Source organism: Barbus barbus (assembly GCF_936440315.1).
Source record: "Barbus barbus genome assembly, chromosome: 40".
Classification (NCBI taxonomy): Eukaryota; Metazoa; Chordata; class Actinopteri; order Cypriniformes; family Cyprinidae; genus Barbus; species Barbus barbus.
In genome coordinates, this window is record NC_136718.1 from 24,150,445 (window position 1) to 24,164,268 (window position 13,824).

Sequence of the window (13,824 nt, forward strand, 5' to 3'; positions counted from 1 at the left end):
TTACTTGTAACATTAGTTTTTTATTATACAAAACCTACTGAAGGACATTTATTCATTCATTCATTTTGAGTGCTGTTAAACGATTAATCGCTATTATTTGCATCCAAAATAAAAAGTTTTTGTTTACATAATATGTGTGTGTGCTGTGTATATTTATTATGAATACATAATTACACGCACAGTATATATTTTGAAAATATTTATATGCATGTACATCCCGAATTCCACAAATGTTGGAACGATTTGAGACAGTATTTTTTTCACAATAGAACATAGGTAACATAACAAATGTTTAAACTGAGAAATTTTTTAATTTTATGCACAAAATGAGCTCATTTCAAATTTGATGCCTGCTACAGGTCTCAAAATAGTTGGGACGGGGGCATGTTTACCATGGTGTAGCATCTCCTCTTCTTTTCAAAACATTTTGACGTCTGGGCATTGAGGTTATGAGTTTCTGGAGTTTTGGTGTTGGAATTTGGTCCCATTCTTGCTTGACATAGGTTTCCAGCTGCTGAAGAGTCTGTGGTCGTCTTTGATGTATTTTTCGTTTAATGATGTGCCAAATGTTCTCTATAGGTGAAAGATCTGGACTGCAGGCAGGCCAATTCAGCACCCGGACTCTTCTACTACGAAGCATGCTCTTGTAATAGCTGAAGTATGTGGTTTTGCATTGTCCTGCTGAAATACACGTCATCTGGAGGGGTGTATATGTTGCTCTAAAATCTTTATATACCTTTCAGCATTCATAGTGCCTTCCAAAACATGCAAGCTGCCCATACCGTATGCACTTATGCACCCCCATACCATCAGAGATGCTGGCTTTTGAACTGAATGCTGATGACACACTGGAAGGTCTCCCTCCTCTTTAGCCCGGAGGACACGGTGTCTATGATTTCCAACAAGAATGTCAAATTTGGACTCGTCTGACCATAGAACACTTTTCCACTTTGAAACAGTCCATTTTAAATGAGCCTTGGCCCACAGGACACGACGGTGCTTCTGGACCATGTTCACATATGGCTTCCTTTTTGCATGATAGAGCTTTAGTTGGCATCTGCAGATGGCACGGCGGATTGTGTTAACTGGTTTCTGGAAGTACTCCTGGGCCCATTTAAGTCAAGTCACCTTTATTTATACAGCGCTTTTAACAATACAGATTGTGTCAAAGCACTTAACAGTATCAAATTGGAGGATAGAGTGTCAGTAATGTATAATAATAAGATTAAACACTCAATTTTCAGTTAAAGGCATTTCATTATTGAATTCAGAGATGTCATTGTCTAGCTCAGTTTAGTTTAAATAGTATCTTTGAAATCAAATTGATGATAATCGCTAGAAATTAAGTGTCCCCAACTGAGCAAACCAGAGGCGACAGCGGGAAGTAATGTCAATGACAGAATCATGCTGAGGCCCTCAGACGAAGCAGTGTCGTCTGAGGGCCCAAATCTCTTTCGCAGCCTCTGCCCATCTTTACTTCTGAGAGACTCTGCCTCTCTAAGACATCCCTTTTATGTTACAGACCTGATGTCAATTAACTTAATTAGTTGCTAGATGTTCTCCCAGCTGAATTTTTTTTTTAAATTCTTGCTTTTTCAGCCCTTTGTTGCCCCCGTGCCAATGTTTTTGATACCTGTAGCAGGCATCAAATTTGAAGAGCTCATTTAGTGGATAAAATTGTAAAATTTCTCAGTTTAAACATTTGTTATGTTATCTATGTTCTACTGTGAATAAAATATTGGCTCATGTGGTTTGAAAGTCTTTTAGCTTTCATTTTATTCAAATTTTAAAAAACCTCCCAACATTTCCGGAATTCGGGTTGTAGCCTATATATTTATATTTATATAATTTATATTATATATAAATATAGTTAATATATAAATATATTTTTTTTCTGAAATACATGCATGCATGTGTGTGTATTTAATATACATAACAAATATACATAGTACATAGTACATAGTACTTTTATTTTGGATGCGATTAATCATTTGACAGCACTGTTTTTATTTATTTAATATATTCAAGCCTTGCAAAAGTAGCGACATTATTCAGTAAAATTACTAAATAATACTAAAATGGCTTATTTTTGAATACTGTTTAATATACTGCTTAATAGTTTTAAAAGTGAAGTGAAACAGTATACATTATTCTGCCATAAACAGTATTTTGCTAAATTGTGGTCACATGACCTCACTACATGTTTATAATTTAGCAAAATATCAAATTTTTTGTAAAAATGTCTGACACTCTGATCAAATGAAAGGAATTGATGCCGATATTGCTTTCGATTGATCCATTATGCCGGGAATGGAAGGTCAAGTCAAGCACATTGCATTCTGGGATACAGTTTTTCATTTAGTAAGCTGCTTATTTTTATCAAATATATTTGTATGAATATACTGAAAAAATAACACTATCGAAACTGCTGTGCACAATAAGCATAGTATAAGTGTAAAAAGTAAGTATGCTATGCCAAATATAGTCATGGAACAGGCAAGAAATAGCACAGGTTTTTTTTTTTTTTTTTCATAAATGGTAAACAGATGGCCAAGATTTGTTTTTCTTGACAGCTTGCTACCTAAACTTAATAGCATTAGCCAGATTCCTCTCCAAAAATAGACGAGGTTTCATTATTTGCTATTCTGTGGAACAACTGTGCTTTGTACTTACACAAGTGGTTGGCCTTTTCAAAACTTTTCAAGATCATCATGAAATTATGGGAATGTTGTCCGAATCAATCTGGATTATGTTTGCCTTTCAAATTATAAGACGTAGGAAAATACGGTAAAATGCAATCCAAATAAAGTAGATCAACTGCAAAATCAGAAAGGTCCACTGGCTGCTGGTTTATTAAGCGTTGTGCCAAACTAATCTGCTTGATGTCGGTTAATTCCTCTGAAAACCGGTTAAGATGAGGTTTAATTTGTGGTGGAAATTTTGCCAGAGTCGGTCATAATGGGCAGAGAAACATTAGCCGTTAAGATGAAGGATTCATCTCCGCAGGACACCACCAGCACTAATGTAGGTCAGAAGATTTTGTGTGTGTGGGAGAGAGTGGGACATTTTGCTGTGACACACTTGGCAGTGGCCATAGCCGAATGGATCTTGTATGGAAGCTCGTTTCTGCCACGGGGAAAAGTTTACATCAATTCTGACATTTTCCTCAGAACTACAAGTTATAAATCTTACAATTCAGACTTTTTTTCTCTCAATTGCAAGTTTACGTCTCGCAATTCTAGCTTTTTCCTCAGTGTGGAGTTTATGTCTCACAATCGCGAGTTGACATTTTTCCTCAGAATTGCAAAGTATAAACCCACAATTGCGAGTTTGCATCAATTCTGTTTTTTCTCAGGTTTCTGAGTTTACATCTTGCAATTCGATTTTTTTTTTCAAAAATATTCTGATCATTTGTTTCTCGCAATTCAGATTTTTTGAGTTTACATTTTGCAATTTGTATTTTTTTTAAGATTTTTTGTATTTTACTTGCAATTCTGTATTTTTTTCTATTTTCTATTTTTGTTCTGTATATTTTTCTATGTATTCTGAGTTTACATCTTGCAATTCTGACAATTCTTTCTTCAGATTATTGAGTTTACATCTCACAATAAAAAAAAAAAAAAATTCTTCAGATTTCAGAGTCTACATCTTACAGTTAATTTGTTTTTCCTCAGATTTCTGAGTTAACATCTTGCAAGTCAGATGCTTTTTTTCCCAGATGTCTGAGTTTTATCTTGTATTTATTTATTGCAATGTGCAATTCTGAGTTTGTATGGCACAATTTAGACTGTCCTTCTCAGATTTGCAAATTCATATCTCACATTGCAGTTCTGAATTGCAAGAAAACAAAGTCAGAACTATGAGATAAAAAGGTCATAATTTTCTTTATTTTTTTAATCCATGGAGGAAACAAGCTTCCATAATCTTGACCCCATGAACTAAGTGAAACTATGTTTGTCTTCAAAATGGACCAAAGTAGTTCTTCTACATAAGCCTTCTGAGATGAAACGGGTGAGTAAATGATGAGAGAATTTTCATTTTTCAGGTGAACGATCCCTTTAAGAGAACAGCTGAGACAGTCCTCATGGTCTAGTGGCTGTTTTTACCCTCACACCATGATTCCAGATCATCTGTCTGGACTTGCCCACATGCCAACCTCTCAAAGCAAAAGAGATCCGACTTCACACTGAAGTCTTTATTACTGAGAAAGAAAAACAAGGCCCGTTCAACTGCACTGGCATCACCTTTGGAGGCAATAAAATTACATCATGATCAGTGAAAAGTCCACGAGACCTGTGCTTATCAGGAAGTTATGTTGCATATCATGGACTTTGCCTACTTTATCAACACTTTCGTTTTTGCATGTGCAAATTCAGTGCTATCACTGTGATACATGTGTCTTTTTTTTTTTTTTCAGTGGTCGGCATCATTACTTTAAAGTGTTCAATGAATATAATATTGAATGCATCAATCATTCACTGCTTTTCTTTCAGTTTCTCATGTAATATTATATTTTACTGTAAATTGCATAAACTACAAATGACAACATACAGTACCATTTCAAACGTTTGGGGTCAGTATGATTTTTGATGTTTTTGACAGAAGTCTCTTCTGTTCACCAAAGCTGTATTTAATTCAATTAAAAATACAACAAAAACTAAATTGTGAAATGTTATTACAAATTTAAAATAACTGTTTTCTGAGTGAATATATTGTGAAATGTAATTTATTCCTGTGATCAAATCTGTATTTTCAGCATCATTACTCCAGTCTTCAGTGTCACATGATCCTTCAGAAATCATTCTAATATGCTGATTTGCTGGTCAGGAAATATTTCTGATTATTATCAATGTTGAAAACACTTGTGCTGCTTCATATTTTTGTGGAAACTGTGATTTAGGATTCTTTGATGAATAGAAAGTCCAAAAGAACAGCATTTGTTTGAAATAGAAATCATTTGTAACATTATAAATGTCTTTACTGTCACTCTCAATTTTTTTGCATCCTTGCAAAAAAAAAAAAAAAAAATAAAAAATTACAATGACCTCTGAACTTCTGAAGATATGTAATTTAAATAGCAAAATACGTATATATCGTGATATTATTTGTTTTGTCTGGCTTTTATTTTATGCTGGTGTAAATTATTTATAATAAAATATGTTTATTTACTTAAAATCTGATGAGAATCCCCATTGACAATAATGAAAATTACAAAAGTAAAATGCCTTAATGAGAATTTAAGGAAGAAAAGTGCATCGCTGTCACGAAAATAATGTTACAATGGAAAAAAATCTTAAAGGTCATAAAACAGGCTTGACTTTCTTTACGCAAAATGTAATGAGTCTTTTCTTTTGATTTTGAAGTAGTTTTTACGGTATACAACAGGCCCATGAATGTGATCGTCTAGGATCGTGCAGTTGTTTAATACTCACCAGTGGCGCTGTTGTAGCTGCTGATGGATGAGGTTATAGGTGGCGTCTCGTCGGAGTCCACGGAGCCCGTATCGTCGTCTTGAGAGCAGCCGGCCTGGATGGCACGGAGGTAACTGTGGCTCCGGGAGCGGAAGCAGGTGGGTGTGGGCAGATCCAAGGCCTCCACCGCCTGAGAGTCCAGCTGACTGTATGCCGCCCTGCTCCGGTAGCCCTGCTCCACCTGAAAGGACACGGGCAGGTTGAAACGTCCCGCACGAAGCCGGCGGGGCAGGCGGCCGCTGCCCACCCACAAGCGTGCCTCGCACGGGGTGAGACGCGGCCGGCGCTTTAGGGTGGACTGGCGCATCGTCGTGCGGACATGAAGAGGAAACAGCAGGTTTGCTTGAGTGGTTTCCATTCAGTCTAATGCAACAAATGTGGCTTAAAATGAGAAAAATCCTTAAATGTATTCCTTTCACAGTTGTACTGATCGTCGTCTGTGGATGAGGAGTTTGTTTTATAAAATGGTGTAAAAAATGCTTGCAATTTAGACAATTTTTTCACCAAAAAAAAAAAAAACAATTGAGAAAACTCTCTTAACATTGGGAAAATTGTAATAAAAAATATTGTTTGTATTGTTTTGTATTGGTCTAGCAAACAATGCAATTAAACCTATTTTAAATATAATATAATATAAAAAGAAAATTAATTTTTCTTAAAGAAAAGTTCATTCTTTTAGGTCTTAAAATGCGTTTTGCACCATGGCATTACTGTTTATATCATTTTTGCAAATAACAAAATACTGCATTGTGGAAAAAATTTAATTACTTATTAAATACTTAGACTAAAAATTCTTATTCAAAAAACGCCCCTACAGCTGGGAAAGTTGTAGAAAAACATTAATTGAAATAATACTCAAATATAACATAGTATAATATAATATATGGAAAAACGAAAGAAGTTAATTCTGTTTTAGGTCTAATAATTATGTTTTGTACTGTAATTTTATTTAAAAATAAAAATTGTATTTTGGATAAAAACTAAAAATATGTTATTTAAATAGAAACATACAACATTATAGTATTTTTTGTCTGACGTTTAATTTATGCTGCTGTACATTTTCTGTAATACAGTGTTTTTATTTAGAATCTAATGAAAATCCCCATTGAAAATAATAACACACCTTCAATAAAAAGCCTTGTTTTTAATATCTATGCATTTAATAAAAAAAAATAGATATATTGCTTTTCCTTTTGCTTAAATATCATTTTCACTTTTGTTTTGCTCAAAATTCACCAGGCAGAATGCAGAAAACGGCTCAGAGAGTCAATCAACTCCAAAATGATACAGTCGAATCTTTAGGTCTTTCCAAAGTAACCTGCAAACAAAACACAATCACGGTTCATTCTCTCTCAAAGCCTAAGAGCAAAGAGTGAAGAGAGAGTTTGTGTTTGTTCGTCCAGCAGGAGACACTTCTCACAGAGACAACAGAACAGGAGGGTTGTGAGAGTTTGTCAAGGGTAAACCCAAAAATTAAAAGCAAACAAACAGTAAAACACACCAAACTGCACCTTTAGAGCTCACTGAATAAGAAATTACAAACCAATTCCCAGGAAAAATAATTATAAGTGCTGCAAATTAGCTACTGTCCTCATTTTTCCTGATTTCTTTCCCTTAGATCCCAGCATCTCAGAAACAACTTCTGAATCATCCATCAGTCTTCACAGCACATTATCCCATTCAGCAAAACAGATCTCCAAAAAAATCAATGCTCTTTCCTCTTAAGAAATGGTTTCAGAGCCTCGTCTCGCTTCAGGAGTCTTGATGTCTCCATCAGTAGAGCGAACACTTGAGCATCTCGTCCTGATAACATGCCCTCCAACTGATTTCCCACCCTCCATGTCTCCTTAAACTAGCTTAAGGATGTCTTACAGCATTTTAATCTGGAACACTCCGTTCCTGAGGTCAAGTGAACAGCAAAACCTCACTTACACATTTCAGCGTTTGCTCTGTTATGCAGAGCGCACACATTTACAAGAGGTTTTACATCTGTAGAAGAAAATGTGAGTGGTGTTGACAGAGTAAAAATCCTCTCTGCTAGGATGCTTTGCTGCTGTTGTTTCTAGAGTGTTGCTATATGGTTGCTACGGTTTTGCTATGTGGTCTAGAGTGTTGCTATGTGGTTGCAGGAATGTTCTGGAGTTGTTATGTGGTCACTATGGTGTTCTGGGGGTTGCTATAGTTTTGCTATATGGTTGCTAGGGTGTTTTGGGCTTTGCTACGGTGATGCTAGAATGTTCTGACTTTGCTATGTGGTCACTAGGGGGTTGCTATATGGCCACATGTGGATACTGGGGTGTTCTGGATTTGTCATGGTGTTGCTATGTGGTTGCTAGGGTGTTCTGGAGTTGCTACGTGGTCACTAGGGTGTTCTGGGGGCTGCTATGGTGTTTCTATTTGGTTTCTAGAGTGTTGCTATATGGCTACATGTGGATACTGGGGTGTTCTGGGGTTGCTACGGTGATCCAAGAATGTTCTGGAGTTGCTATGTGGTCACTAGGATGTTCTGGGGGTTGCTATGGTGTTTCTATTTGGTTTCTAGAGTATTGCTAACCACCTTTTTCTTCAACGCGGAAGTAAGCCTATGGGTGAGACTTCCGGTTCATTAGCTGTTACAGGTAAATAACGAGAAGAGTAACAATGAGCAGTAAACTGTAAAACTGTTTGCACTACAAACCAGTGCGATCATAATTAAGACAATGCATTAAAATAATATGGTAAAACACACCAATTTTCAATATCAAGCAGCAAAACGAACTGTTTTGTACAGCTAAAAATAGCTGGACGCAAATGAGACTGGAAGCCAGAACCATAAAATTTACAAATGGCCATGCCCATTTTTACGGGAAGAAACAGGTGGATATGGCCACATGTGGATACTGGGGTGTTCTGGGGGTTGCTATGGTGTTTCTATTTGACTGCAAGGGTCTGGGGGGTTCTATGGTGTTGCTATGTGGTTTCTAGAGTGTTGCTATGTGGATAGGGTGTTCTGGAGTTGACATGGTGTTGCTAGGTGATTGCTAGGATGTTCTGTAGGCTTGCTGTGATAGTCGGTGTTGACGGTGATACTGTTGTTAAGCCGCAACACCGGTTACGTCACTTGCTCAATGCTGGTCAATGCAGCGTGCCGAACGTCAGTCGCATCACAGATCAGATTTGATTTATCACATGAGGAGAGTGAGTTGAGCTGAAGAGTGAGGTGAAACAGGCAAGACGATAGCGGATGATTTAGTTTTGAAATGAAATGCAAAAGCGCTTCTTTGGCAGTTGATTCTGGAAGTTTTTTTTAAACATTTGTTTCTTATTTAATTGGTTCCACCACGTTTGCTGATTTTTACTTTATTTAAACTTTGTTAATAAAAGTTCTATAAATTATATATAGGCTAAGTGAGCTTGACAATGTATTTTTTTGTTGGCGAATGACGCCGAATTACCGCTATTTTGAAAGTGAAAGTAAAATGCGCACGCCACTTTTACAAGCTACATACAAGCGAAGGAAAGTGAGGAAAAGAGGGAACAGGGGTTAATAGGGTGTGGTAACTAGGGTTTTCTAGCCTTTCCTGTGTAGCTGCTAGAGCAGGGGTGGGCAAACCTTTTGACTCGAGGGCCACATCAAGTTTTCCACATTAAGTGAGTGGCCGCATAATATGTTTATGACAAAAGAAGCTTTGATTTTATTATTTTTTTAATTCTAAATTGACACTCACTTACTACTGTACTGTATGTATACTTGTACATACATGGCATTTCTTTTCTTGTACCATCTCTACCTATTTATATGAGCACTTTATGACACACAGATAAATTGCATTGGTGTACAAGTCGATGTATAAGACACATTTTATAATTTCATTCAGAAATAATGTAAAATAAACTAAATGTTTACAAACATTAGAAACATGTGTTTATATTCCCCACCCTCCACAAAACAATCCTGTAAATTTAGCAGTGTTCAGAATAGAAAAAAGAACGAAAATATAAGTAAAAAACAAACACAAATTATAGTGGCATTCACTACAAACATATATTATAAACGCCCAGCCTTAAATATTTAACGCGAAACTGAAACTAGCGGCGTGGTTGCTGAAAAATGTACAATACAAACTCACTTGCCATTTCTCATTCATCACCAATACTAATGTGCACGCTTTGCGCTTGACCTTGATTGCTTTATATAAATCGCCTTGGAAATTGCAGCATGTTTCAGATTAAAAAAACGCAATTTATAATCCAGAAAAACAGTACTAGCTATATCCATTTTCATAAAAATGTGTGTGGAAAACAGAAGAAAACATCTTTGCAAGATAATGACAAATTATTTTCATGTTTTCCCCAAAAAATTACAGCGCCCGTAAGCAGGAGGATAAATAACACTGGCATTTGTTCTGATGCTGGAAAGTCTACAGAGCATTTTTAAAACAGTTCCAATACAAGGCATTTTTCAAAACAAATGAACACTTTCACATTTTTAAAACAAGTAACTTATTTACAATTGTGCCAGTTTTGTAGTGTATATAGCTATTTTGACTTTTTATTTTGTATTCGCCGTGCGGCTTGAACGCGGTGTCCGTCAAAAATAGACTAGGCACCTATCTTTGGCAAAGCCACGTGGAGAGCCGCTTCTGAAACGTGCCGCGGATTGACTGGAGTGACCGCGATCCGCTCCGGTGGCCTTGTAGGAGCGGCGGGACAGTGTAAATCAGGGGTTATGTACTGCACTACAGGCTACAGCGCCATCTATTGGATATTACTGATATTGCATCAAATTAGCCATTTTGGAACAACTGCTGGATGAAAACACCCGTAGTTTGCCCACTTCTGCAGATTCGTATCATTTTTAAAAATCCCTCGCGGGCCGCCACAGGAGTGATACCGGGCCGCAGACGGCCCGCGGGCCGTAGTTTGGACACCCCTGTGCTAGAGTGTTCATGGGTTGCTATGTGGTTGGTATGTTCTTCTGGCTGTTGCTATGTGAGAATATGCAGTTCATTGTGCATTATGATAAAAACATATACATACTCAAAGTTTCGTCAATAACAGTAACAGTGATGCTTTAATAACTTTGAAATTAAATTATGTTTGTGACCTGGCCCATGGTGGAGCCTCGTCCCAGTGTAGAGCAACGCTGACCGAATACCCCATCAGTGTCCCAATGCTGCAGACCCGCCTCATCCGCTCCCATTAGACAGTCCAGGTTATCCAGGCTGCGATTGGTCGAGACCTCGTATAGAGACGGCATACAGCTGAGAGAAACAAACACAAACACAGAATGATGTGGTCACTAGGGTGTTCTGGAGTTGATATATGGTCACTAGGGTGTGCTGGGGGTTGCTATGGTGTTGCTATGAGGATACTTGGGTGTTCTAGGGATGGCTATGGTGATGCTATGCTGTTGCTATGTGGTTGCTACAGTGTTGCTATGCAGTTTCTATAGTGTTGCCATGTGGTAACTAGGGTTTTCTGGAGTTGCTATGCGGTCACTAGGGTGTTCTTAGCATTGCTATGGTGTTGCTATGTGGATACTAGAGTGTTCTAGGGATGGCTAGGTTTATGCTATGCTTTTGCTGTGTGGTTGCTACAGTGTTGCTATGTGGTCTCTAGAGTGTAGCCATGTGGTTGCTAGGGTTTTCTGTAGTCACTATGTGGTCACTATGGTGTTCTGGGGGTTGCCATGTGTTGCTATGTGGATACTAGGGTGTTCTAGGGATGCCTAGGGTGATGTTACGCTGTTAGTATGGTGTTGTTATGTGCTTTCTAGGGTGATGCCATGTGGTTGCTAGGGTGTTCTGGAGTTGCTATGTGCTCACTAGGGTGTGCTGGGGGTTGCGATGGTGTTGCTATGTGGATTCTAGGGTGTTCTAGGGATGGCTAGGGTGATGCTATGCTGTTGCTATGTGGTTGCTACAGTGTTGCTATGCAGTTTCTATGGTGTTGCTATGTGGTTACTAGGGTGTTCTGGAATTGCTATGTGGTCACTAGGGTATTCCGGGGGTTGCTATAGTGTTACTATGTGGATACTTGGGTGTTCTAGGGATGCCTAGTGTGATGCTACACTGTTGCTATGTGGTTTCTACAATGTTGTCGTGTGGTTGCTAGGGGGTTGTGGAGTTGCTATGTGGTCACTAGGGTGTTCTTAGGGTTGCTATAGTGTTGCTATGTGGATACTAGAGTGTTCTAGGGATGGCTAGGGTTATGCTATGCTGTTGCTATGTGGTTTCTACAGTGTTGCGTTGTGGATTCTAGAGTGTTGCCATGTGGTCACTATGGTGTTCTGGGGGTTACCATGTGTTGCTATGTGGATGCTAGGGTGTTCTAGGGATGCCTTGGGTGATGCTACGCTGTTGCTATGGTGTTGTTATGTGGTTTCTAGGGTGTTGCCATGTGGTTGCTAGGGTGTTCTGGAGTTGCTATGGGGTCACTAGGTTGTTCTTGGGGTTGCTATGGTGTTGCTATGTGGATACTAGTCTGCGATTGGTAGAGATCTCAGGGACGGCATACAAGTGAGAGAAACAAACACAAACACAAGAGAATGAGTGAGGACAAATTTGCATCAGTCTCCCTTGTGCCACTCTGCAAATAATTTATTTTCAGTAGCAAGCGAGAGCCAGGTGCAGCACAGAGGAACAGTTCTGACAAACTTGACCAAGCTAAAAAATAAATAAATAACAATAAATGAAGGTCAGTGAGGATTTAGTCAGGATGGTGGTGGTGGAGGTGGTCGTCGTGCATCGGGATGTTTTGCAGTGAAGTTTAGGACTCACAGGAAAGTGCTTTCATTGGACAGAGTGAGAGTGCATCTTAGTGGTCACGTGATCAGACGGATGCGGTTCTAAACACTAACCTGTGCAGGTGCGGCACTGAGGCGGCGCTCTGCAGAGGAGACCAAACCACTCCGAACTGCTTCTGCATGAAGGGACAGGGGCTTGGCCTGATAGGAAGCGCCGTTACATGACCATCCAACATCAAAGTCTGCTGTTTGTGTCTAAGATTCATTAACAACTGACTCAACTGCATAACTTTCCTAGGAAATTAATCATAAATTCTGTATTTCAAGCTTCAATCCAAACTCTACACGTATTCTTTTCCCTGTTACCAACATCTCATTGACATAAATGTTGTTCCAGGACCAACATTAATATAAAAATAACTTCATTTTTAAAAGTTTCAGTTTACTTTAATGATTATTTTAAATCATTTGGAGGTTTGCAGAGGCCCCCGGATGAAAACTACTGCACTATGTTTGGAAATAAATACTAGCATACTGTGCACTATGTAGTGTATCCTTCCTACCGTTTTTTTTTTTTAAGAATGGTATGCAGTATGTACACAGTACACATTATGCAACACTTTTAATCCATCGCTATAGGGCGTAGGTTTTTTGACATTGGTGGGGACAGAACAGCAGACAATAGACTTCTGACCACAGTTTAAGTTTACAGCCAACATACATTTATGGCTATGGTAGCCAACATACTCATAATTAATAAAGAGGGCTTTTTATGTTAGCATATTCATCAGACAATAATTTGACAATTTTGATTATGTAAAACCAACAACATTACAGCAGCATCAGAGCGCTGGGTGTCTTATTTAGGCTGTGTCATATTATTTTAATATTAAAAATGAATTGGAAATCTCTTCTCATATGAAACTTTTAGCAATGAACCTGTCAATATGCTGCCATCTGCTGGTCACAGTGAATGTGTTCCTGATGGCGTCAATGCTGAGATGTTCAGTTTAGGATATTTATTAAGATGAGACACTAGTAATGCACCTTATGTGATGTGTATAAAAATTATCCAGCAATTATCATATGAGAGAATCTAATGAATTTAATGTCATGTGGAGCTTTGTGTAAGTTCATAATGTAGTGTGTAAAAAGGTTATTATTATAGTCAGGGTTATTATAGTTAACTGAAACTAAAACTAAAGCCATAAAAAAAAAATATATATATATATATTTTATTTTGCCTGATGTAAAATAAACATTAATTAAAATATTTGTTAAAAATTACTTATTTTATTTAAACATTTCTAATTTATAATCTAATTTAGTTAAACTTGGTGTACTACAATAACTAAAACTAAAACTGTATTTAAAAATAATAAAACTATAAACATAAAAAGAAAAAATTCTAAAATCTTTTTAGAAAAAATTCTAAAATCTTAACTAAATTAAAAAGAAAAGAGAAAACAAAAATAAATGAACTGAAAATATTTAAAAACTATATGTCAGTGACACTAAAATAATGATTATAGTTCACTAAAAATAAAAATACACAACACAATAACTGTAACATTACAATAACTGTAATTTAAAATTGTAACTAAAACGAAAATGAAAAACATAAAA

The 13,824-nt window shown here is 37.3% G+C and overlaps 1 protein-coding gene across 1 annotated transcript in view; it reads right to left on the reverse strand.

Moving 5' to 3' along the window:
• LOC306859901 (disks large-associated protein 4-like) overlaps positions 1 to 13,824 on the reverse strand; it is a gene marked incomplete at its 5' end in the record, with an annotated part of 44,023 nt that overhangs the window by 24,844 nt on the left and 5,355 nt on the right. The window contains 2 exons of the mRNA XM_079401298.1: positions 5,433 to 5,652; positions 10,558 to 10,714. Of these exons, the coding sequence (XP_079257424.1) occupies positions 5,433 to 5,652; positions 10,558 to 10,714 (377 nt within the window). The remainder of the gene's footprint in view (positions 1 to 5,432; positions 5,653 to 10,557; positions 10,715 to 13,824) is intronic.